The 27,542-nt window shown below is 36.4% G+C and overlaps 2 protein-coding genes and 1 pseudogene across 2 annotated transcripts; 2 read left to right on the top strand and 1 right to left on the bottom strand.

Moving 5' to 3' along the window:
- Positions 1-759: 759 nt before the first annotated feature.
- LOC141827734 (vesicle-associated protein 2-1-like) lies at positions 760-5,302 on the top strand. The gene is made up of 8 exons (XM_074715050.1): positions 760-870; positions 941-1,011; positions 1,174-1,255; positions 1,350-1,465; positions 1,565-1,702; positions 1,814-1,840; positions 3,883-3,957; positions 4,937-5,302. Exons 1-8 carry the CDS (start codon positions 816-818, stop codon positions 5,069-5,071), a joined length of 699 nt encoding a protein of 232 aa, XP_074571151.1. The 5' UTR covers positions 760-815; the 3' UTR covers positions 5,072-5,302.
- A 3,836-nt stretch (positions 5,303-9,138) lies between these two features.
- On the top strand, positions 9,139-10,738 carry LOC141827733 (uncharacterized). The gene has a single exon (XM_074715049.1). The coding sequence runs from the start codon at positions 9,458-9,460 to the stop codon at positions 10,544-10,546; it is 1,089 nt and encodes a 362-aa protein (XP_074571150.1). The 5' UTR covers positions 9,139-9,457; the 3' UTR covers positions 10,547-10,738.
- Positions 10,739-17,406: 6,668 nt separating this feature from the next.
- On the bottom strand, positions 17,407-27,122 carry LOC141828457 (eukaryotic translation initiation factor 4G-like; annotated as a pseudogene).
- Positions 27,123-27,542: the final 420 nt, after the last annotated feature.

The following is a 27,542-nucleotide window of genomic DNA, read 5'->3' as shown; positions in this document are numbered from 1 at the left end:
TTGGATACAGATAACAAACTTAGATCTCTTTTGGATTTGATAAGAATAACATTCCATTTTAAGATCGGACTTAATAAATCAAACTATTTTAAAAGTAAAGGTAGGGTTATAAATAAAGGGAAATGATATTTAATGAAAATTTCAATATGAATAAGCATGACATTCACAATTACATATTAGTAAGATCCATTATTTATTTGAGTGTCATGCTTCATTCATATTGAGATTTTTCATGTATCATTTTCCATAAATAAATTGGATGATCATGATACATTTAATATTTCGATTCGATAAAATTCATTTAGGTTCATTTAATTGTAAAAAATATATATATATAAAAATAAATTTGAAGGTTATTCATGAATAATTTATAAATAAATAAATTTATTTATTATTTTATATAAAATTTAATGGTTAAAAAACAATATATATATATATATAATATTATGAATAATTTTTATAATTCTTTTTTATAATAAATTTTATCACATAGACAATTATTATCATAATGTGGCTGGACTGCTTTATTTTGATTTGGACCGGACCGTGTATCGTACGATGGCCTGAATTGAGTGCCAGCAAAGCAATTAATCCTTTTTTAAATAAATAAATTAAATTTATAATAAAATAAACCCTGCTGCTCTAGTGCTCTTCCATTTTCTAACGAATTAAATTATTAAATTAAAGAATTTCTGGGGAAATGGTTGGTTGTTTCATCATTTGAATCAACGCCGTCCCCTCTCCGTCGGACTCAGGCGATCTCCGAACCCTTGCGCCTGCGCTTGCTGGGATCTGCTCCGTCTTCCAGGGCAGCGATGGGTGTGGGCGGCCAGATGATCTCTATTCACCCGGAAGAGCTCACCTTTGGATGTAAGCTTTTCTCTCGAAAATCAATTGCTGTGCCCTGTGATCGTGACGAACTTCCTTGTTTGATGAACAGTGGAGTTGGAGAAACCGTCTTATTGCAATCTCAAGGTCATCAACAATACGGAGCAGCATGTTGCGTTCAAGGTACTCGAGTAATTGGCCAAATGTTTGTTTATTTTCCCTATTTCTTAGATTTGGATTTGTGTCTTCTGGAAGGGAAAAGCGTGATTTCTGAAATGAGATTTGTTTTGTTAAAGATCTTGACTTGGCTGTGATAAATTTAGGATTGTCTGGTTAACTGAATAGGTGAAAACGACGGCTCCGAAGAAATACTTTGTCCGCCCTAACACTAGTGTGGTGCAGCCTTGGGATTCATGCACCATCGTGGGTTGGTATCGAGGAGAAATTTGATTTGTGGGCTCTTATTGATTCAGGTTCCGTCATTAATTTTGTGGTGAGCTGGTTGTTTTCTATTTTCTCAGTTACTCTCCAGCCCCAAAAGGAGTACCCACCTGACATACAATGTAAGGACAAATTCCTCATCCAGAGTGCCAAAGTGCCCCCTATAAGTGACATGGACGAAATTCCTCTGGACACAGTGAGTTCTTTGAGATAAAGATATCAGAACTTCTGACAGCAAATTTTTTGACTTCATTTATGGAAATTGTGATGTTGTTGTTGAACATCTCTCTGACAGTTTAGCAAAGAAGGTGGTAAGGTAATAGATGAACACAAGCTCAAGGTGGTTTACACATCTCCGGCACAATCTGATCATGGAAATTCGGAAGGGGAGTCTGGCCTTGCTTCCGCAGCCTCCGGAAGAAGAGGATCTGATGTACGTCCTACTTTAACATATTTATTCAAAGTTTTTTTTCTTTTCCTTTCAAACTATTAGATAGCTTATTGATTGCTAATGAAGTATATGATTGTTTTTCTTGAATTGCAGATGATGAATAACTCAGGTATCGAGGAGGTAACCTGCAATTCCTTGAAGTTGTTTCTCTTCTCTTCTTATGTTTCATAAAGTCATTGACAAATATATTATTTATAACTTGGACCTTGAAATGCAATCAATAAAAAATTGTGCCTTTGCATTATTGTAAATGAGAGTAATCTTACATGTGAACTTAAAAGCATTGGTCTTAAATTATATCATAGTTACTTACAATTATGCAAACATAAATATCCTGGACAAATTGAATCCTATTTTTATTTGATGTTGGTTGATCGCTACCAATGTCTTGGTGATGTGTTCTGATGCATGACTAAGTTTCATATGCATCAACTGCAGTGAATGGAATTATTAAAAAATCTAGGATGTATATAATTTCTCTTTTTATTATGTTCTAAGAGCTTATCAAAGAAATGTTTAAATAATTTGTATTATTGGAACTTGGAAGCTATTCACATATTATAAGACAATTGATTTTTTATATAGAAGTTTACAATTGATTTACAAACAAAAATTAGAGCAAAAACAAGAGATAAAATAGGAGATCTAATCTGTTCAATGAGATAATATATGAGGTTTGCTTCTTTTGAATTGGTTCTCAGAGTGTTTGACCAAGAATGACCTTGGAGTTGAGAAGCTCACTTGGGATGGAGGCACATATTTACATGCAAACGAATATTTTAGTCCACTATGTATACAGGGCTTTGACAGGTGGAAACAGAAGATAGCATGTTTGAGGATGGCTGGAGTGAGCAAGATCTTGCTATAATAGTTGAAGCAGACAATATATTTTTTTAAGAGATTGAAGGAAGTAAGAGCTGGCTAAGATAGGCAAGGAGAAAATAGTATAAGCCTATCTAAGGTAGATTGAAGTCAAGAAAGATCTTGCTATGATAGGCGAAGCAAACAATAAATTTCAAGAAGATTTGAGGGAAGCAAGAGTCAGCAATGAAAAGGTGAAGAAGAAGATAACATATTTACGTAGATTTGAGGGGAGCAAGAGCCACTTAGAGAAGACAACAACATTTAAGCAACTTTATGGTAAGTAGAGTGAAGCGAGAGCTGATAGGAGCAAACAACAAATTTTATGCAAATTTGAGAAAAGCAAGAGCTAGAACAATAGTTGACTACAAGATTGAAGGAGACCCAATGTAGCAATCGAGACTGATGGGTGATGCAGAAAGAAGTCGAGGCCATAGATGAAGAAGACACGGTCAATTGCAATGGGCTATACACCATGAACAAGGCTGTGGTCTAAAAGAAAGGAGAGGCAGGAAATTAGGTTTTTCTAGACAAGGATGGACAAAGGAGAATAGAATTATGTATTTGTAGAGTGTGTAAGGGATGGTTGTCTCGTCACTCTGAACTTTCGGCCTCCCACTTAGAGTAAGAAAGATTCATCTTTGATACCTAATAAATTATTTATGTTATTGGAATCTATAGATAAATAATATGGTGGATGAATCTTAATATAGAAGTTTAGAATTGAATAATCAAACATACAACAGAGATAAAACATGAAATAGAATGAGAGACTTCATTTGTTTAATGGAGATAAAATAGGATTGGTTTATTTCTTTTAAATTTGTTGTGATAAAATCTTTTACTGTTAACAATTCAATTGGTAGTGTCACATCTAGGTTTTGTTTTAAAACCATGAATAAATCACATTTAGCTTCTGTTCTGTCTGATTCCCACCAATCACTAGTATTTTTCATCGTACAAAATAGTAAAGGAGTTTGTTTGTTGGAAGAAAGAAAAACTTAGATTTTTCTTTTGCTTTTTTGGGATCAATGGGTAGTTATGCTTATGAATAATGTTTGAATCAACACTATAACTCAAATATGAATCTGATCAAACAAACATAGTCTTCGAAAAGCATATTGTGTTTCCATTTTCTTTTTCAGTGTGCTAGCTTGATGGCAAAGTGTTTAGCATATTTAGTTTGCTGATCATTTGGACAAACTGAACTAAAAAGCTAACTATATCTTAGTTATTTAGTCTTAGTTACATCACGATTTATTTATTCCCATTTCATGTGTTTGTTTCTTATATTTGTTCAGACCCAAGCATTACAACGTTTGAAGGAAGAAAGGAATGCAACTCTTAAACAAAATCATCAGTTCCAAAGAGAATTGGTTTGTATTTGTTGCTAGCTATTCCTTCCATTCTCATGTTACATAATTAGATTATTTCATTTGTCCTTGTCGAGTCTGTTGCATGCATGTCCAGTATTCAAGCATATTCATTGTAACACGGCAACACCAATAAGTTAATCTCATATATCTGAGGTTGGGACCTTTTCCCACTTAGCACCTATGACAATGATGCTATTAACAGTTTTGTTTTAGCTGCCTGGCCTAACACAACTCCAAATTTTTCATCTGGGCATGGGAGGGCATACATTGATGGTGTTCATGTTGATAAACTGTAAGAAGTTATTGTTGTGTCTCCTATGACAAAAAAAATGACAGTCTATATATAGCTGAAGCTTTTGATAAATATCTCGCCGACAATGGGTGGTTGCTATCATCTTTCAAATGAAGATGCAAACACGTATGTTGGAGACATGTCAATTGACAAACTTGTTACCTTTGGTCTAGCATTTTGTTGGCGTTTAAAGTCCTAGATCCACCAAGTCTTTCAATATTTTTCCTTGTTTGGTTCCTTTGATGAGTTACTGATAAGTTCTCTTTCATTATCGTTATTTGAGGATGATGGGAATTGAGGTTTCATCTCTTAATCATGATAATACTCCATAAATTCCTCCTGTTTAACTGTTCTTGTAGCATGTTCAAGTTACACTACTAGAACTACATCAGAGTATCACCAAGCTGACTAATTGTTTTTAATAGCATGTTACATGTGCACAGAAAACATTGAAAAAATCTGGGACTTCATTTCATTACCATCTGATCATGATTGTATGCGAGTGGCTTCATGTGTCTTGATCAAGCTGAGTTGAGATTCTTTTCTGATGTTATGAGTTCCTAGATAGCAAAACAATTTCCCAATGGAGAAATTGGGGACACATGTGCCATCAGAATAGTGCCTTTGGTTCTATATACTTCTCAGACCTTTCTTTTCTTTCTGAAACTTGTGTGATTCCTGTTTTAGGAAATCTTGAAGAAGCGCAGAAGCCATAAAGGTGACGCTGGGTTTTCTTTGCCATTTACAGCATTTGCTGGTCTAATAGGTGTGCTGGTTGGGTTCATCTTGAACCTTACCTTATCAACACCTTCATCTGGATAGTTGACATTGATCTTTAGATCTTGAGAATATCTTAAAATGCTTCTTATTTTTCTTCAGCATTTGCTTTGGAAAATCATTGATTGGTTGGAGATTTTTTTTCACTTTTATTTATTCACTTCGTTATGGATGCATTCTTTTCTGTATTTGACTTGTAATTTTGCACAAGAGGAAGCTTGGCTGTTGTAAGATTCTACACTGCATTCCAAATATTTGTCACGTCTCTCTTTTTTTTTTGTGTGTGTGTCTACCGATTTGCAAAAATAAGACAAACTTTTTTTTTTTCTGAAAGTTAAATGTATATCATCAACAAGTACCCTACCGTTCAAGGAATCAAATATACCTGCTCATGTCATATATGATGAAGTATCATATCTGAGTAGGAGTCTATGGTATGATATCATTGTAAGTACTAATATTGCATCTAAATGATCCCTATCAAAACATGCTACGGGTCTTTGCCAGTCATATATGGGCGACATCGCAGGGTACTAACCTCGCATGTTCTTGTGATCTCCTCCTCCAGCATCCTATGTCGACATCCTTTGGTCATATGCTCTATTAGGCCTGAGTCGTCGATATGTAGTCATCTTTGTGTCCCCCAGAGTTAGTTGAAAAGGATCTGAGTCGTGTCTCCACTCTATATTGTCCACTCGATCAAGGGCAAAGCCACTCCTTAATCTACCCGGGCTTTAACCTGGGGGTCGATCACAGCCGATGACATTGAGAAAGAGAATGTCAAGTGAGTCGGCGGTGGGAGAGAAGAAAGTAGTCCGGGGCATAGATCAATCTGGGTAGATGGGCAGTTTTGGCTCTGCCATTACACTCGATGGTAGGGATCCTTGGCAGGCAGCCATAAGGGAGCATGTAGGTCTAGCAAGGTGGCGTCTTGTATTAGGCTGGGAAGGCAAACTTCATTGAACTATATTGAGCTTGTAATGCATTTCACTTGGTTGTGTTTCTGGAGTTTTGATTTGATTTGGCAATCAGAACCTTTTCACAGTAGTAAAAGTGGAATTTGCTACCTCAGCGGCTCCACACGATCAACTCTACGATCATATGTGAGGAAGTAAATTGAAAAATTATAATTGACTACTACGGGGGAGGATATTGTCTCGACTTTGTCGAGATTCGACCCTTGCACACTGTAATAAGTCTGTCCCATAGTAACCAATTCAACCATACTTCGGGGGCAATCAAAACCTTTTCAGCTTGAGTTTTATGAGCATGACAATTTTTATTGCTTATTGTTGAGATAGTTTGGAAGTTCTTAATATAACTCTTGATAAGTTCATAAAAAAAAATTGAAATAATTTTTTTTTGTCAAAATGAAATTTATGCTTTAAACTATTCTGAAAATGTTTGGTTCAGATTTACTTGTTTTTTTAAAATGCATTATGTGATATCTTATAGTACTTGGTCAAGTATAAATCAATTGATGTAAAATAGTACGAAGATTTATCAAAAGGCGCACATATATTTGGGAAATTCTCAAATCATACATCATATTTTGAAAATAACCAAAGGGTGCATTGATTTATCGTAATCTTCTCGTTCTACCTCTCCCCGTCAATATTAACTTTCTATACTTTGATTTTTCAAAACATATCACATTCAAAAGATTAAATATAAAAATTATTTCTATGATTTGAATGTATATAATTTTAACATCTCTCTCCTCTCTCTTCGTTCGTGGAAAGTAAATCTTTCTTCATTAAATATAAAAACTATTTCTGTGGCTTGGATGCATACAACCTCAACATCTCTGCCCCCCTCTTTCCCCATTCAAAGTAAATCTCTCTTCAGATTAAGAGATCAGGCGCAAACATTCTACCTAAAAGTGAGCATAATATTGAAGCACCTCTTAGGAGCCCAAAATAAATAATGGAGGGCACATTTGAACTTCTTGCAACTTCAGAAATCCACAGGACTTGAAATGGATGCAATCTGAGCTCTCTAGATCGATTAGTGAATTGTGATCGAAACTCAATAATGAATCTAAGCTATTCAATTTCTGCAAACTTGCATCCATCTGGTAGGATTGAGTGAGAAGAAGATAAATACAGTGTCAAATCTTAGTTCTGATCAAGGGTCTGGTGTAAAGAGCTAGCCTTAACTTGGGCTTGATAGGTTTTGATCAAGAATTTGGTATGGGGAAATCAGATCCAACTTGGCCCTTATATGAGATATGCTCTCATATTAGGCCTAAGTTGGGTCTAGTCTCCTCACACTAGACTCTTGATCAATACTAATGTTTGACATCATATCTATATTAGGCCTAAGTTTGACCTTTCAAAGTTTAGGGTTTAACATTTATGTTATACCAGCTACGGAACCGTAATTGCTATAACTGTGTAGCAGTTACGAAATCATAACTGTTACAACTACATGACAACTTAGTTGTAGCAGCTATGAAATTGTAATTGTTACAACTGTATAACAATTACGGTTTCGTAGCTGTTATAACGTGAATGTTAAACTCTAAACTTTGAGAGGTCATAATTTTTAACTCAAGTTTAACCATGAGATATACAATATATCAAATTGAAATGCATTCAAAGATCTACAGCTAGTTAACCATAATAGTCAAATTTCAGGCTCAAAAAATCTCTTTTAAAACCTTTTCAGTGGCTCCAAACAATTTTAGTCAAAAGATGCGCTCTTTTGACTTTTGCTCAAATTTTTTTTATAGCAGTTATGTAGCTGCTACAACTATGTGGTAGCTCAATTGTAGCAGCTACAAAACTGTAGCTCCTACAACTGTATAGCAGTTATGGTTTCGTAGCTGCTACAATACTGGAGGATAGTTATATCATTTTACAAAGGGGTGGGACGCCCTTTGGATTAAAAAAATCAATATATGACGCATTGTTGACGATTCAGAAAAAAAGGGCACTCTTTTGACTTTTGCCATAATAATATTAGTGTAGTAGAGATGAGAATGTTAAAAACTAAAACATATTACTATTAGTTAGATAAAATTAGAGAAGTAGGTTGATACGCTACAAACATGTTCAAACAACAAATAAATTTCTCAGCCACTAGTATAGGAGAATCGGTTAGAATAAAAGGTGTAAGACATAGATGATGACTAAAAAATGACTCTAGGCATTGTAATTTAGATGATCTGAATAATACCAACGATATAAATTTGAGTAGAGTTCAATAGAGGAGCAAAACTCATGTAGCATACAAAAGTTGGGACTAACAAGATTTAGCGATGAGTTACTAATATATTATGAACATTAGTGACATGAAAACTCAGAGTTTTCTAATTTTTAATGGTACTGAATGAGCCAAATCATAGCTAGATTTTTTAGATTGTAGAGTTGCATGATCATATAATTTTAAGATTATAAGATGAAGATATTTATATTGATATAAAATTTTTTAAATAAAATCTAAAAATAAAATCATAAGATTGTGAATTCAAAGTAGATAATATCATACCGTTTTAAAAATATATGTTGATTGAGATCCGGACCAATAAAGGGTCCAAAGTCTTGTATTAAAAATACATGAAAAAAAATCATGAAATTATAAAAAAAAAATTTTTAATAAAATTAAAAATAAAATAAAGACTTGGGTCCAAAATAGATATATCCATCGAATGTGATATTGTAACAAAGCTAGTGGCAATTGATTTTATGTTTCTTAAGCAATTTAGGCATTTGAGAGAGTTTTCAGTTTTTTTTTTTCCTTTCAATTCTCAATTGCAATATTGAGGGATGAAGACAGTTTCGATGTCGTGTAAAAACAATTTGAGGGTAAGGGGTGAATTTTTGAGATAGGAGGGCTTATCTGAAAAAATTCCATCGTGTGGGACCCACGACTAGTTGCCCCTAGTTTAACTCTACCGTGATTAATAATAAAGGAAAGCGGAATATGCCTATAAATAACGAGAAAGGGAAGGAAGAGTCGTAGTGCATACGAAAACGTCAATGCCGTGGTTATTGTTGCCCTCCGCAATGACCGTTGAGCCCAAACAGCTCCACTCCACCCAAGGCCGAGGCCGACGAGCCGAGGCCGAGGGCCGAGTCAGCCCTACCTCCCCCCACCCCCGGTCAGCGCACCGCCCGCCACTGCCCCGGTGGAGGCGGCCCACCTCCCCACCCACGCCCTCCCAGCCGCCCCCAACTAACGAGACCACCGAGGATCATCTCCACTCTCTCTCTCTCATCGGGAGCGGTGCGCCCACTCCGCTGGCTTGCTTGCGTGCGGGCCGCACCCTAAGCCGCCCACCCCCGGGCGGTGCCCCGACTCACTACCCAACAAAACCACACCATCTCATTATTGCGATCCCCTTCTCTCCCCACCACCACCGCCTCCTCCTCCTCCTCCTCCTCCCGTTTTCCCCAAACCACCGCCGCCGCCTCCTCCTCTTCCGTGATGGCCGCCGCTCCCAACTCCTCCCAGAACCATCCCCCCTCCCCCACCGAACCTGGATCCCCCTCCCTTTCCCCCTCATCTGACAGATCTCCCTCCCCTCCCCCCCGCCCGGCCTCCCTCCCGCCTCCGCTTCCCGCCTCGGCGCCCTCCGCCTCTCGCCGCCTCGCAGCCCCGATCTGGAACCACGAGGAGACGCTCGCTCTCATCGAGGCCTACCGCGACAAGTGGTACGCCCTCCACCGCGGCAACCTCCGCGCCCCCCACTGGGAGGAGGTCGCGGACGACGTCGCCCGACGCTGCCCTTCCGGCCTCTCGCCTCCCAAAACCGCCGTCCAGTGCCGACATAAGGTCGAGAAGCTCCGCAAGCGGTACCGCAGCGAGATGCAGAAGTCACTCCGCGTTGATCCGTCGCTTGCCCCCGTCTCCTCCTGGGTCTACTTCCCCATGATGGACGCTATGGAGGTTGGAGGCGGCGGCGGCGGCGGCCCCCGCCGCCCCTTCGCCTTCCCTTCCTTCGCCGCTCCACCACCCCCTTCTGACGACGACGAGGAGGAGTTAGAAGAAGACAATAACGACGATGATGACTTCGACGGGCGCCGCGGGGCCGGCGGATGGGGCAGCAGACGCAGCGCGCAGCGCCAGATGGCTAATGGCCGGGGAGGGATCGGCGAACTCACCTTCTCGATACCGAAGGCGGTGCGATCTAAGATCTCTAGGACGGAGGACAGGTCCGCGTCCAACTATATCATGAGCCCTAACCCTACAACTCGATTCTTCAAGGGTTACAGTGGCGGCAGCGGCCAGCCCGCGATGGGGGAGATGCGACGAGGTCTCGAGAAGAAACGAAGGAGGGTGGAAACAGAACAGAGCGCGGTCAGTGATATGGTCGCGGCAGTGAGGATGCTGGGGGATGGATTTCTGAGGATGGAACAGAGGAAGATGGAGATGGCGAGGGAGATGGAGAAGGTAAGGATGGAGATGGAGATGAAGCGCACAGAACTCATCCTCGATTCACAGCGCCGGATTCTGGATGCTTTTCTGAAGGGCTTCTCTGCAAAGAAGCGAGCTAAGGTCTTACCAGAGGACTGATAAGGTCTTCGCCCTCTTTGCTTTCTGACTTGTTAGATTAGATTTCTTGATGTAGAAGAATTCGCATGTTATTTTTAGTTTATTTAATAGTGGTTTGCTCTTTGTTGCTATATTAGCTTGTGGTGATCGAACAATATATAAGTTTCTGGCTTCAATGTCCAATCTGGGAGGACCAGCAAGGTCTTTATCTTCCTTGCTTTCTGACTTGTTAGATTAGATTAGATTTCTTGATGTAGAAGAATTCACATGTTATTTTTAGTTTATTGAATAGAATTGCGGTTTGATCTTTGTTGCTATACTAGCTCGTGGTGATCTAACAATATATAAGTTTGTGGCTTCAAAATCCAATCTTGGAGGACTGGCAAGGTCTTTATCTTCTATACTAGCTCGTGGTGATCTAACAATATATAAGTTTATGGCTTCAAAATCCAATCTTGGAGGACTTGCTTTCTGCTAATCTTGATGTAGAAGAATTTGAATGTTATTTTTTGTTTATTAAATTGTGGTTTGCTCATTATTGTTATGTTAGCTTGTGGTGACTGAACAATATATGACTTTTTGGCTTCAATGTCCAACCTTATCTATTTTTTTTCGAGGTAAATTGGGTGTTTGCTTTTTAGACATAGGCAGACCTTGATCCTTTTGGGGTTAGAAAAGTTTTATCTAATGTTGCTTTGTTTGTCATACATTTTCATTCTTGTACACTCACTTAGTGCTGCACGTCTCCTGTTCATTTTTTTGGCAATTTGGTATGAACCTTATTGGTTTTAAAAATTGTGCTTTAAACTTGTTTAATGTTTACATTATGTGCAAAAACTTATGCCTACTCAGACCCATTAAATTAGAATGTACCTCTTTTTTCAATCATTCCCTTTTTATTTCATGAACTGCGGTTCCACGCTCAAATGGCATACAAGTTTTTTTTTAATGTGCAATGTAGATTCCATTATTTATTCTCTTGACAAGCTACTCTTTATCTTTAAAGTCTCTGACTCTTAATTAATTTGTGAAAAAACATACCATTGTGGTGCCAGTAATAGTTTTCTGGACTCGCTGGTTTCAAATGATGGCTCAACTCAAAGCATTGCTCATAATTTTATTATTTGTGCAATCTTCATTTCATTTTTCTTTAAACTTCAAGGTATTTGATTTAGATGAATGGAAATGATAATATAGATTAACACATACAAGTAATTTATCTTTCAACAAGTAAATGATTGTATATTGGATATTTGTTTCATAATCTGTTTCACTTTTCTTTTATATAAAGGAATGGGATACGATGCAAATTTTTGAAGCAACTTTTATAAATTAACACATGCAATGTTGGTCCTTCAACCAGTGTAGAGGTACTTATTAGTGCCTCAAGTGAAGTTTGTTCCACATAAGAGATATTCTCAGCCAATAACCATACTCCCCTTGCAGGTTTCGCTCATTGTTTGTTTTAACCTTAATACTACAATATGGTCATAGAACTTTCCTTTGAATTTGATTTGAGGGTTAAATTAGTCTATTTTCCTGTGTTTACTCCAATGTATTGTTTACAGTTTAGTTGAACAACTATCAACAGTTCTTTTGAACATGGTAAATATGGCATTAAGATTTTATATTGAAGAGATGGGAATGCTAAGATGGATGTGTAGTATTAGTATTTGATAGAAATTAGGTGCAGATTCATTAGAAATTAAAACGAGAGAAAAAAAAAGGTTCAGACGGTAGGAACATATTTAACCATGACTAATAGATTTTATAGGAAGAGTTGAAATGAACATAGTTGAAGGCTTAGATAGAGAGAGGTCAATGAAAACTTTGGTTTCATGTAGTTAGAAAATTCAATTAATTTGCTTGCATAGAACTCAATGGAAGGATATAAGCTTAGTCTATCTCTAAGAGTTTGAAGTGATGTTATATATTAACAATTAGAATTGCAATCTTTCACAAAGCAACGAGAAGTATATATTTGTTTGTTTGTTTTTTCGGTGCCTCTTCGTTGCATGGAGTATATTCTTTATGTTAGAACATGGCCAGAATAGTTACCTATTTTTTCAATTTGAGGGTTAAATTCGTCTTTGCGTCTTTGTATGTGATGATGGTTTACAATTGCAAAGAGTGTATTAGTCACACTCTCTAGTCTTGGGCTCAAATAGCACAGCTAAGTGATAGAGAAAGTTCATATCGGCTGCAGTATTTTAACCTACCCCTACTGTTTATTTTTGGAGAGAAGTGTTTTTGTGGCCAAACTTTGAAAATCCATGAATTTGTTTTAGTAATCAAGTGACATTGTCAATGAATATTTTTGACATCCTTTGGATGCAACTACTATCAATTTACATGACAATCAAATGGCTGAAGCTTGTGGCACCTGCTTTATCTGGTCATTCAAGTTTTGAGTTTGTTTATCTGTATGATCTGAATAAATAAAACTGTAGGGTATATCAGGATGATCTATCAAGGACCTGGAGGAGAACCGAGAGTCGATGAATGTCGGTTTGCATATTAAGGTATATTTAAGTAATTGTCATGGGTTATATTTGTTGTTTTGATGATGATGAGCAATTGATTTGAAAGTGGAATGGTAATTTATCTTATTTCATGTTGATGTGGTCTTCAGTAGAGCAATTTTTTTTTCTGATATGCCTGTCCAACTCTTGCATGAACTTAATACTGATTGCTACAGAGTTTAATAAGATCGAGGATTTGATCATAGGGAAGTAATATTTGATTCGCTAATTCATTCATATTCTTATGGCTGCACTTGAATTCAGGCATTTTATATTTTATAGGATTTGATTATCGTCTATAATGACATGGAAAACATGAAAATATCTTTACAAGAAGGTTTTATTGAATATATTAGGAAATGTAGGGTAAGTAAAAAAAATTCTCTTCATTTCAGCCCTGCTCTAGGTGTTCTAGCTAGCTATTAGTGGTTGGAAATATGCCTTTTCAGTATGCACTGTAATATATTCTCCCATCTCACCCCCTTGTTCTTCATTCAAAAATATTCTCAGTATTTTTTGAATTTATTTTGGTGATCGATGAAATTTTTTTATAGAATCGATCATTCATTTCAGAATTAATTATTCTCAATTGGGCAGAAGTAACTTGTATGAGAAATAGTATGAAGTATGATTATCTAAGTGGATCGGCACATGATTTTATCAGTAGTTTCAAATAGAGCAAGATATTATATGACAATGGATTGATCATAAAAATTAATTATCAGTAGCTTCAATATAAAATGGATTGATCATAGAGGTTAATTATCAGTTAGCTTAATTCAATTTGATGAGTATTTTTTGAATTTATTTTAGTGATAGATAAAAAATTTATAAATGGTCGGTTCAGTTATTTTTTAATTAAATTACTCATTCATTGTAAATGTAAGAAAATTTATATATGAAAAAAGAATAAAAATTATTTTTATTCTCAATTCTTAGACTCACATAATCTCTTTTGCTATTCTATATTTTTTTCCACCGTGATTGATACATTCCTTTCCTCTCATCCTCTTTGCTCCTTTTCTCTGTGTAGTAATATTCTGAATCAATCTTATTTTAATGTAATACTTAATTGTATTACGCAAAACATTTTTTGCCCAAAAAAAGTCCGGAATTTAGATTTATAGAACTGATTTATCATGGAACAATAATTATTTGATAATCAAATGTTTAAAATTCGCTCAATTAATCTGAAAGGTAGATGATTTTCATTTTTAATTCATCTATTCAGTAAATTTAAAATATAATTTATATATATTCAGAAGTTGATTTTAAAATATTTATCAAATTCTGATCTTATTTATTTCTTTGAGTATTACCATTGCACCATTCGAGCGAGCAAAATTGTGAATATTTTTGTGAGTTCTATCTAACTCTCAGGCAAACTAGTAGTGTGGACTGTGGAGTAACAATCCTCATTTATTGCGTTACAAATTGCACAAATAACTTTTTTGCTACATGATGCATATTGCTTTATGATTAAGAAAATAAATTAGTTATATTTAATAATGTATCAAGCAATAATATTTCTTCGTATACTGAGTTTGAATCTTACAATAAGTATGAAACTTGAAATTAATTTTATCTAAAAGAAATGATTTTTTTTCATTGTTGAATATTCCATATTGATAATCCCTTAAGAAATAAACAAAATTAAATCTTGTGAATGTATTTGACAGTATAATTTTGTGCCTTGCTAAAATAATGGTCCTTATTTATCAATCATAAGTTGTCTAATCAAATTGAATTATCGTGCTCTATTTCTAAAAAAATCTAGCTCATGGTCATTCTTATCCCAATTAACTAAGAGATCTTTGAACATAAGGCTCAAATTGAGCTCAAAAAAAAAAAGAAATTATTCCACTAATTTCTCAATGAGATATCAAAAATATGCACAAGACCATAAAATTGGATAATTGTCTCAAGAAAATCCTCCCCTTAAAATAATATTTTCTTTTAACAAAAAGTACCATAGACCAATTCTTATACTATTTCAAGCAAAATTATTTTATTTTATTTTATTACAATTAGCTTTTTATCAAATATCTCCTCGTATATTAACAGCATCTTTATATATAATATATTAATTTGATTAATTTTAGATGTGACCATTGATCTTATTATAGAAAAGCACAAAACGGACGATTCAACTTTATAAAATTTTCAAACTCTTTTGTAATATGCTTTAAGTAAAATTTAAATTCTATCTAAGAAGTCTACTCACCTCTTACCATCGCACATAATTAGGGGTGAATAAAAATTTGATTAAATTAAATAAATCGATCCAATTTAAAATTTTAATTTGATCATTTCAAAATTTTGATTATTTTTTTAAAAAAGTCAATTAATTCAGTTTAATTTCATTTTAAAATTTCTTATTTGATTAAACTTAATAAATTAAATTAATCAAAATAAAAAATAATTTATAAATTCTTAAATAAGTAAATTTACAAATTCCTAACTAATTGATAAAATTTATTATAATATTTAAAATTTTTAATTATTTTAATTAATTTAATTTAAAAATTAAATTAATCAATATTTTATCAATTTGATTTGTTTAATTTTTATTTGAAAATTCAATCAATTTAATTAGGTAAAAAAAATTTAATTTCATTCAATTTTAATCGAATATTCTACACGTATCTCATACACATAAAAACATTACACGTAAGTGATAATCTTTTTATTACATTTTACTGTGATTTAGACATTTGAATTAAATATTCTGTAATATCTTTTTTTTAAATGTCATGTATAGTAATAACAATAGTACATCTTGCAACTCACATAACCACTCCATACATAGGTCATCAACTTCAGGAGCATGGCGAAGACTTAAATATTGATGTCAACTATCAAAGAAATAAACTAAATTTTTAATTGACTTTTAAGAAAAATATGATTTTAGTTTCATCACAAGGATAGGAATGGTACTTGAGAAGAGTCAATTGAGTGTTTGCCTTAGGATTAGTTAAAATACAGAAGATTGCTTATAAGACCAAAAAAAAAAAAACTCAGTAACACTCTAAAAAGGAAGAGTAAAGTGATGTTACTACTTCGGGGTCATCCTAATCCAAATACCTAAATGAGTTAAGTATGCTAGAAAAATACTCTCCATGAGTTTGTGATATTCGGCATGCCTAGAGTGGGCTAGTCTAGATCAGGCATCTATATGGTTATGCAAGGTCTGGATCAGCACTGACTCATGTTGTGCCCAATAGAACTTCGTTTCAAGCCGCATTCGGCATGATCTGGCCGAAATGGGCACAACTCGTCTTGACTCGAGTCATCTTGGGTATGATCCGACATTAAGGTTTTCTCAACAACAATAGGAATATGATTTGTCAAGTAGGAAAATTGTTGAGTTAGCATCAACCTGTTTCAATGAATCTAAAATGTTCTTCCATTTTTAATGAACTTATGCACATGCTATTAATTTTGTGATAAATCCTTGCACAACTATAAACTCAACATATGAAATGATATTTGTTAAAGAATTATCAGTTGACAAAAACTAAATACTTCTTGTTGTTTTTTTTTATCTCATGATCAAACAAGTCATAATTTAATAATTTTATGACTAAGATCATATGATGTGTGGAACTGATGATGCATTTAAGGATAGCATGACTTAGCCATTAATCCTAATAAAAAAGGATTATTGCCGCATTTGAAAAACATAAACTCAGTAGAGGAATTCCCACAATGTCAAGTTTTTTTTACTTTACCTGATACTCGAGTTGACATCAGCTCAAAATGATGAAAATTCACTTCTCCAACTCTGACACTGTCAAAAGACTCCATCCAGTGTTTTTAAGCCTGAAGAACGCCCAAAATGCCAATCACACTCTGCAAACCCTAGATTTTCCATACTCCACAAAATTTCAGCCGTGAAGATAATAGAATTAGGGTTATACAGTTTGATGAGAAGCAATTAGACAATATTTAAAAAATACTAAAGAGGCATAGTTAAGCTCTGAAGAACAAAGTGAAATTCTCCCATTAAAAGCACGACGATACACTAAGCTCGCGTGCATAGTTCAAAACTATTAAGCCTTAGTGCCCAAGAATAGGAATTGAAGATAAAAATGTCACATCATTAAATAAATGAATGTGAATGAATCTGATTTTAATGTACCTAAACTCTTTGAAAAATAAAATAACCCCCAAAACAAAACCCTTTATCCGCTGCAGGTCAAAATGCTGGCCTCCCTAGTCTCTATTGACACTGGACAAAGGAGCAAATATGAAAAGACCCCATAAATAATGCCCCTCTATTGAATCCCAGCAACAATTTTATAGATGGATGAATGGATTTCTAAAGAGACTAAAACAATAACATATTGCTCAAGCAGCCTACAGAAAAGCATCCAATTTTTTTGCTTTCAATGAAGGCGGTGGTAGGAAGTCATCTAACCGGAGATTTGAGCTAACTCGGATCTCATTCAAGACGGAATCTCCTCTTTCCAACTTTATGGTCTCAAATATGTTACCAAGCACCTCTGCTGCTAGGCCAACCTCTCTTAGTTGGCCTGGTTCTTCACCTCCTTCGAGTATCAATCTTCCAATCTCTCTCAAAGCTGCCACATCTTCCAAAATAGTTTTGGCAAAAATGCAACCCAGAAACTCTGCTGCTCTCGGTGCATCATTTACAGCATCCTCCAATGAAGCAAGAACAGATTCAAACCTGATGATAATAGAGAAATGATCGGTAAAGATTGCACCAGTAGTTTAAAAATGTAGCTATACTGTCACAAATAGTTTCCTTTTTTGCCTTCATACCCCTGGAGTAGTTGCGAATGACTAAGCAAGCAATCTCTAGATTTGCAGAGGTTGATAATAAGCTTCACTAGGAGATCCCTTTCCGTATCTTTTCTTTCAAAGGAGTCGGTAACCCATACTGAGATCATAGATGGATAAAAGCTTGGTGCATTCAATTCCTTGATGCATAATGTAACTTCCTTCTCATCCTTGGCACTGGAGAAAAAAAATCAAGTTGTTTAATTGTAAAAGTTTAAAAAATTGCAGTAAATGAAAGCAAGCAATCATAAACCATTGAGTCATTAGATGCATCAACAATTGCTACCAAATAATGGAAGTCCAAACTAACAACATATAAGAAAGAAACTAGTGTTCTTAAATTAAAAATGCACAAAAAAGTGAACAAAGTATGACAAACTAAAAAATAGTTAGGTCTTTGAAAGGCTGCACAAACTAAATTGATCAAAAAAGATATATACATATATATAGAGAGAGATACAGAGATGTTTGAAGCAACTTCACTATAATGGACTTGCAAGAACAACTTTATTGTGTAATTTGGTATAAGGAATCAGCAACAGATTGAGAACAGTTTAACTTACAGACAAAGAGAAAACCTTTTTGATAAATGAAAAAACACAGCCAACATCCCTTTGAAGAAAGATATTATTAGGACCCTAATGTTAGGTTTAAGTTTGCTCCTAAACTCGTACTTATTCAACTATGGCAATTCACTCAAGTTCAATCTATACATATCCCTGCAGAGGGGCTTCCCAGCTTTTATTCGCATATGCTGGTTGACTAGAACTGGCATATGCGAAAAAACACAGCCAACATCCCTTTGAAGAAAGATATTATTAGGACCCTAATGTTAGGTTTAAGTTTGCTCCTAAACTCGTACTTATTCAACTATGGCAATTCACTCAAGTTCAATCTATACATATCCCTGCAGAGGGGCTTCCCAGCTTTTATTCGCATATGCTGGTTGACTAGAACTGGCAAAAGGAACTGAATAATGCACTAAAATATCCAGAGAACCTCCTAACTATTTTTTGTTGGATTTTTTTTTCTGTTCCTAAGATTATTTAATCTTTAGCAACTCAGTTTATCATGGGTAGTGAGATCATAATCAAAATAACCTAATTTCTTGTAAAAGCAAAATTCCTTGTCCTACTGAGTATTTGGAATCCAATCTCATTCAGCTCATATCTACAACTTATGGGAACTTGTTAATTACATATTTCCAGTACTTTGGTTTCACATCAGATCATGCTTGGAAATAAATTTGTTCATGGCCAAAATGGTTTTCAAGACATTCTCTTCTTAGACCCTACTCATAAGACAACTTATTGTCTTAACTATTATCTACGAGACTAGATCAGGATTATCATATTTGGAATTTCCTAAATCAAGAGCTTTAAATAAATTATTAGAAACATACTTGTTATTTAAAGAGCTTTTTTCATGTTCAAGGTCAACAGCCGAGGATTGTACAACAATTAATCATCATTAGCATCATCAACAAGCCATGTTTGTCCAACCTTTTTGGAGTTGAATACATAAATCTTATCCCTCCTCAGGTCAATTCAAAGCTATATCAATAGCAATATTCAAATTATTTACAACATTTTTTATTTCACTGACAAATGTGTTGTTTGGCATAGCTCTACCACTTATAGCCTCCACTATAGTAGATTCGATTTTTATCATTAGTCTTTCAACATGTTCATACCATCTCAATTTAGTTTTCCTCACTCTATTACCCATGGGAGCTAAGCCTAATTTTTCTTGACTACAGTATTTTTTAAATCTTTTCTAATGGCAACACACGTCAACTTTAGCATTCTAACCGATCAAAATAATAACTTGCAAAGATAACAATCCAAGCCCTGGGCCACTTTGATATTTGATCATCTAAGCTTTAGGTGTCTGTGAATGGGTCTCTTCTTTATCATTGCAACCAGCCAAAGAAAACATATGTTCAGCTAATCATTACCCAACTAAAAGAATCCTCTAACCATGGGACTGAGATGAACCAAGCATAAATAAAGAGCTCTAGTAGTGGTCAAATAGATAATTCATCATAATAAGTATGAATAACACAGAATATAAAAGTTATCAATTTATATTTTAGATGTTTGCTAATATTGGTCACAAGTGTGGAAAGATTGAACAGAAACATCATAAGATAAGCACAATGGTAGGCACAAAAAAAGAAATGTTAATAGGATATCATATTGATAAAAATAAAAAGGCTATCACTAAACATTGCAATCTGAATTTTTATAGCCTATAAAATTATAAGAACATGATTGATGAAAAAACCTGTAAAACTCTCTAATTGCTGAAATGGATTTTTCTCGCAAGTCTTCTTCTGAAAATGCTTTTATTTCAGAAACGGCAGTTAGGCCGCTACTAGAATTGCCATATAATTGCCCACTAGGTAGGCCACTTGTTGTAGATCTTTTAAATGTATGGTCTGAAATTTTTGCATCTCCACTGCAGTACTGATTGTTCTTACACATATGTCGCTACAGGAGATCTTTCTGTTGTATAAATAGTACTGTTGATGTTCACCAGCATTTGGAGAAATTTCAGGTGGTGCATTAGATATTGATGGGTGTCCATCAGACATTCCCTGTCAAAATATGAATCATCATCAGTAGACTTATGTTGGAGGGGAAGTGATGTAGTTCCCTTTGGTGTCTATCCTTAGAATACCATAGGAACCTGCGATGGCAATGCACGATGACCACCAACCTGCTGATAACTCCTTAATGGAGCAGACCCACGAGAACCATAATGCTGCTTGACCACGTCTTGGGGCACTATTAGTGACAGGGCCAGTCTGCCTCTTGCCTTTCTTGTGCTGCATCTCTGTGAACCTCATCAATCTTCTTTGGGCCCTCAACTTTTCTCCTCTGTTGCCATTTATTCTTTCTAAGATCAATTGCATTTTCAACATGATCTTACACGAGAAGATAACTGTTGATTTGTTGAAAGCTTGGCCATCATGTCAAAATATGCATCCATATGTTCCTTTGCCTTAGGGTGACATTTTCCCCAATTGTACTCAGCAATTTGCACAGTGCCTCAATATCTTCCTCGTCAGGATTTTGAACATCTTCATTCTTATATAATTCTCCAATCAAACGTATATTACCTAACATGCGCCTGCGGGCCTGCAGCCTTTTCACATCCCTTTCCTCTTTGGACTGCTTAACCTCACCTTCCTCTTCAACATTATTAGCCTCAGCCTGTTCTTTCTCACCTCTTTCAAATTCCTCCTGGCATTTGTTCAGGAGCAATCTTTTAAAAGTTATTTTCTCATTGGCTTCACTGAAATCTGGCAATGTGCTTGCTAGATGAAAACAGAAATTAGCATACATCTCACAGAAAGTTGGTTCCATCAAAGCCTTGTCAAAGATTTGTGAGATGATGCCAGTAAGGGTTACCAGATTATCTATATTAACCTCCTCAACCTGAGTAAAGAGCTTTTCAAAATTTTGAGGAGTCAGCTTGTTAAGGATGGCTTTCAGTTGTCTTTGCTTTGCTTCTTCTGCATCAGACACCTTTCCAACTTCATACTTCTTCTCAGCTTGGTGCATTATCTGTAGGGGAGACTGAGGAGAGGGATTCAAACCTCTTGCTCGTTGCCACCGATCTGCGGCATCAAGATAACCATGTTGTGTGCCTCCCTGAGATGCTGGAGATTGCATTGGTCCTGATAGAATTCCTCCAAGTTGACTGGATGCCTGCCGAGGTAGATTCCTTAAAACAACATGACTACCACCTTGTCCAGGACGAAGACTAATAGTTGCATTTCCATCACGACCAAAGGATGCATGTGATTTTGTCCATTTTTCATCATCCAACAGCCCAACAGGACGGCGGTCTCCCCGAGAAGATGGTCGATCATTGATCCTCCCAGGACTTTGCAATGGTGACTTTCCTTGTGGAAAAATCAACAATACATCCAATATATCTGAACTTTTGTCAAAATCAACAGGAAGCTGAGTAAAATGTTGTGAGAGAGTCATTAAGAAATCTCTCGAGTACTTCCAAGTAGTGGCTTTGCAAACATCTCCATCACGTTGCTTTCTTGCGTCATCAGCATCCTGCCCATGTTTTGGTGTTTTTAGCTTAGGAGTAGATATATCAACTGCATTTTCCCAATCATCTAACTCAGCCTTATTCTGCGAATCTTCATCACTTGAAACCTTAGTAGGACACCCGATTGGTGTGATATTTGCAGCAGCTGTTGGACTATTTGACCTTTCTGACTTAAGAACAACCTCATGTTTTACCTCTGGTCCTTTGTATGCAGTGTAAAGGTCAGATGCACATGCAGCATCAGCTTTAGAAAATATCTCCCTCCTATTCTTCTTTTTGCCAGCAGTGATCTTGGCCTTTGTGTTTTCTAACAAAGGCTTATGCTTTTGGCCCAAGATTGTTGAAGAATTTAATCTATCACTAGGCAAATCAACTTTAGCATCTTGTTTATGTTCCACATAAACAGATGGAATGGGGGCAAGGACTGTTTCCATGTGTGCTTCACTACAATCAATTGAACCATCCTTGATGGGTTTCATTTTGAGTTTGCTGGAGAAGGTATTGAGGTTGTCCTTGGCATCTCTTGCACCCAAAATATCACAATCAACTGCAGTTTCAGAACCAGTTGAGTTTAAAGATGCATCAGTAGAGGTACTTCGTTGATTCTGTGTCTTACTTTCCTGCAATACAGCAAAATCACCACCAGAGCTGTTAAGAAGTTTGCTCTCTTCCTCATCATACTTGATAGATTTCCCTTTCAAACATTTTTCTTGTTTGTGATCTTGTTTTAACAATGTGGACTCGAATTCAGAAGGCATTGCAATAGTAGAAGATGAGTGTACTTTAGCTTTACTAAAATCTTCTAATGAATCATTTGCTGCTTCAAAGGATTCATTCTCTGTTAGCTCAGATCTTTTGTCTCTCCCAACATCCAAACCTGTGCTTCCCACCCTCAAGTTAGCAGTCATACAATAGGTAGGAATTCCACCAACTACATGATCCAGCGAGGTAGAACCATCAGAAGATAGATTCTCTTTGTTAGATAAAACATGAGGTGCTGCAGCAGACAAATCGCCATAACCAACTGAAGCATCCAGTGATGCTTCCTTACCTGATTTTTCTGGAAATGAGCCAGATGCTGCAGGCATTACCTTATCTACAACTGGCTCAGTAGCTCCAGTGTCTGGAAGAGTCCTGTTTTCACATTTAGGAGATATATTTACTCCTTTAGAAGATGCATCTAACTGCAAGAATTCAAACATATTTTTTCAGGACAAATAAGCAGCTCAAACAAGAAAGCAATAGCACTAAGAACACACACCTGATGATGTTGTTGGGTGTTTCTAAAATCCTTCTTGCTTGTCTTCCCGTGATTATCCTTTGAAGTATCACATCTTTGAGCATGTTCATTTTTCTCCCCATCATTTCCATCCAAAACTAATCCAGATTCCCAGTTTGGTGTGTCTGGAGACAGTGAACCTTCAGAAAGCATGGACAGTCTTGAGTTAATAGGAATTGTGGTGCTTATATCAGTGACAGGCACAGACATACTGACTGATTGACTGGAAGCCAATTTAAGCTGTTGGCCAGAGCCACCTGGATTGGTCTCTGTCCGTCTTTCATTAATAGTATCATCTTCGGTAGTTTTTATTGGCATTTGTGGTTCTACCTTGGTGGAAGGCATGGTAATTACCACAGAAGGTGAGGACAAATACACCCCAGCTTTCACAGTTTTCGATCCAACAGGCGGTCTCAAAGTTACCTGGCCAGAAGAGGGCAGTGTGGCAGAAACTGACAATGGTTCCAATTTAAGCCCTTCAGAAATGCGATGCAGAGGTGTAGATAGACTTTTTCCACTAGGAATATGGTTGATTGCAGATGAGTTTAAGAAATTCAAGTTTTGGCCAATTTGATTGAGAGGGTAATTATACCTTGGGGCCTGTGAGTTTGTAGGCATCTGTCCACTTCCCAGAGGAACAGAATTTGGAAAAATAAGCTGAGAGTGGCTATAAGAGTTTTGCTGCATTGGAGAGAAATTCGTTTGATGAGTATATGTAGGAAGAGCATGAGGCTGTGGAATCACATTTGGGTGTGGCCTTTGTCCAGCAGCATCACCATCCTTACTCAAATCAGTATGTTTGTCAAGCCTTAGTTCTTCATGAGTGTCAGGATGAGTAATCTTGACAGTGGTCTTCCGTGCTTCACCATATTTAACAGGTTGTTGCTGTGGGAACTGTGGAGAAATGCCAATTCCCATGTTGCCTAATTGTGGGGACAACAAGTGACCAATAGAACGAGCAAACCCAAGTGCCTGTCCCTGGTGCATCATTGCCTGTTGTTGCACAAAATGAGGTTGAATACTTGGAACAAGAATCTGCTGTGGAACTTGAGGGCTATTCCCCATGGATAATGTCATTGGCATTTGCAATGAATTGGCTGCAAGACCAGGCTGATGCATCTGTACATTAGGGACACCAAATTTTGGCAGAACTTGTGTTTGCTGAAGTTGAAATTGAGTGTGCAGGGGTGAAGGCATCCTAGAAATTGGCAGGCCAGAGGAATTTAGTGCATGTACAGAAGTAGCAGACGGGGCTGGTACACTAACATCCCTCTTTATCTGTGGTACAGAAATGACTCTCGTTGACTTGGTGTGAGCCTGCAGAAGTATCACTAGGTTATCAAACTCAATGTAGCAACTTGTAATCTATTGAAGCTTAGGTTTAGTATCTCAAGTAAATCCTATAAAACTGTTCAATATTCACCAAAGAGACCAGACATAATGAATCAATTGACACGAATAGATACTTCTAGACACCCTAAATAGTTTGACTTGATGACCCTTTCCTTATGATGTAGTCGAAAACAATTTCCCCATTCACAATTTACAGATTCAAACATACAATAATAAACTTTACAGTTATTACCAAAATATGAGTAGCAATGAGAAAGTTATACAAATTTAAAAGTTGTCAGATACCGACGTGTGATTAAAACATGGATACAAGTCACGTCATACATGTCCTGGTGGGTACGGGCATTAACTTTATTAGGGAAAACAATATGGCCACAAACACCTAGCCAAAATGTAGTTGTAGATAGACCCATCGAGACCTATGAAGAAAAGTAGCCTGAACTTTGGATCAAGAAAAGTAAGCCACATAGTTCGTGATTAATATTCTGATCAAGATTTAAAGACAGAAGCATATAAGTTTAAAAAAAAAAAAAACATTGGTCTTGATACCTAGGTTGGACACTAGCCATTAATTGACAATGACCCCTTCCCAAAAAGTACCTTATCAAGTTTCCTTAACCAACATAAGTAGCTTCCAGCTTCCTATGTTAAACTAAATTGATTTCACATTCTCACTCCGTAGGTGATATAAACCTAATGCTTAAGTTCTACCAATTAACATAACCTGGCAACATGGGCAAGCAAATCCCATGACAAAATGAAAAAAAAAAATTAAGCCTACATTAATGGTGCTAACTCAAATTCTTTAATTCACACTACTGTCCTCACATTTTTGACATGAAGCAAAACTAAGATATCACAAATCTAAATCAATGAGATGGGAAGGATTGACATAAAAGATATGATTATGATTGTTAGAAGACCACATGCCCCTCGTAGACTTGTCACATGATCTGTGTGATTTCATGAAAACAAGCATACCTGGTTGCGATTTTGCTCATCGAGATTTGGCGGTGCTGAGCTGGTGCGAGCAGGAAACTTGAATAATCAAAATGAATTTATCCAATATGAGCAAATTATTCATAAGGAAAAAAAATAACAAAATGCCAAAATAATCAGTTGAACCAGCTAATAGAGATTACCTGTAATCCACCCATCATTCCAGGATTTATGGAGCCAAATTGTAGAGTAAAAGTCTTGGATGCATCTCCTAGCGAGATTATAAAATTGAAAATATTTCATAAAATTCCATATTATTGATTACGGAAAATTGTTTTCTATAATGCATTATTGGCAGTCATAAATGTTCAAAAATCTATGATACAGACAACCTACAGGAAAATGAATACACAAAATTAACCAAGTGTAGGATGAACCTTTAGGCGATGGCGTCAGTGCAGAACTTGAAGCTTCAGAAGCTGATTGAGAAGGAGCTCTAGGGATAACAGGTTTTGTAGCAGCTGGTAATGGTGATTCTGAATATCCTGTGAGAGAACTATTGTCAAAACCGATGCTATTTAGGAAAAAGTAGCAATAACTAGTCATGATGCAATAATCATAACACATTGCATGCAGATTCTAGAGCACTAAATAAAAGGGATATAGGCGCGTCTAAGCCCTAGGCAATCAGAAATATGAACACCAGTAAAATTGAACAGAATACCAGGAGAACGTATCTGGGGATGAGCGCCATTCTCAACAAGATTTTGATGGGAAATGGCAGCACCGCTTGATTCAGAGCTTGATGCATTTACCACAGACTGATTGCCTTGCTCATTACCTGATTGCTTGAAGCTATAAAAATCACAATCAAGTAAATCTGTCAAAAAACCTTATTCAATAATTCCAGCTCCAAGCCAAACTAGAGAAATTATAATCACAACGAGAAACAGAGATTAAGACAAAGTGAAAGAGTGGCGTTAAAACTATCAGGCAAAAACCCTAGGCCTATCCAACAGTGCCACCAAACTAAGGACAAGACCGATTCCATCAATCAACAAAAAGGAGAAAAGGACGTCACCTTCGATTAGTCGGCAATGACGGCGCGACTGACGAAGGATAAGCAGCATAGGATGAGGACGAGTGGATAGCTGGCCGTGGGGCGGAATCGCTGCCATTCCAGCCGCCGCCGCCGCCGCCTCCGACCAATCCTTTTGGCTGACCAGCACTTCCCGATCGAACGGGTTTCCTATGCTGCGCCTCCGCCCTCCCTGCCCTGGATTGGTTGACGGACATAAATCCCGGCCGCAGTTCTTCCTCCAAATCTAAATAACAATCACCGCCCAAACAAGGAAAAGGATTAGAGAACCAGCGAGATATGGCAGACACACATCCTAAATCTTCCTCCGTTGTCGCGTATCTCAAAAGACAACCAACCAAACAGCAAACTTACCAACGAAACACGATCAACAAGAAAAAAAACCTACGATCGGAAGCAAGGGCAGAGTGCGGGATCGATTCACCCACCTGACAGCTCGAACGCGAAGAAATCTGGCCGCTTGAGGAGATCAGGTCTCCGCTCGGATGGATGCGAGCGAAGCGGTCTTCATCGACAGAACACCCGGAAGAACAGAGAGAGGAGTGCAGTGTTGAATGATTCTAATTCCTAGAGAGAGAAAATAAAAAGCGGAATCGAGAAATTGGGCAATTAAGCGCCGAGCCCCTCGAAATTCAGGAAATCACATAAAGCAATGCAAAAACAATTGGCAATCGGCATTATACGATAAAAACAAACAAATTATAAAACAGCCCTTCAAATTTAATACTTTAAAAATTCAAATCAATAGATATTTTAATATTAACAATATATTAAGAGTATTTTAATAATTGACGATGAGAAAATAAAATTAAAAAAAACTCCGTGGCGGTTGAGTCGATGAGGGAGAAAGAACCAAAGAAGTTTCGTTAATTTTCTCTCTTTTCTTCTCATTTTATTTCACTTTCCAATTATTATATTTCCATTAATTCCTATTTACAATAATTTAAT

Source organism: Curcuma longa, chromosome 4, assembly GCF_044706935.1.
Source record: "Curcuma longa cultivar G26 ecotype Majalengka, Jawa Barat chromosome 4, ITB_CL_G26_1.1, whole genome shotgun sequence".
In the NCBI taxonomy this organism is placed as follows: Eukaryota; Viridiplantae; Streptophyta; class Magnoliopsida; order Zingiberales; family Zingiberaceae; genus Curcuma; species Curcuma longa.
The sequence above is the reverse complement of the archived record's forward strand: the minus strand, read 5'-3'. Positions and strand labels throughout refer to the sequence as shown.

Bases quoted from the DNA above. Each gene is read 5' to 3' on its own strand.
- LOC141827733 (XM_074715049.1), top strand. From the start codon at position 9,458: ATGGCCGCCGCTCCCAACTCCTCCCAGAACCATCCCCCCTCCCCCACC.
- LOC141827734 (XM_074715050.1), top strand. From the start codon at position 816: ATGGGTGTGGGCGGCCAGATGATCTCTATTCACCCGGAAGAGCTCACC. The intron at 1,841-3,882 runs GTAACCTGCAAT...ATATTTGTTCAG, and splicing joins ATAACTCAGGTATCGAGGAG to ACCCAAGCATTACAACGTTT. The intron at 3,958-4,936 runs GTTTGTATTTGT...TTCCTGTTTTAG, and splicing joins ATCAGTTCCAAAGAGAATTG to GAAATCTTGAAGAAGCGCAG.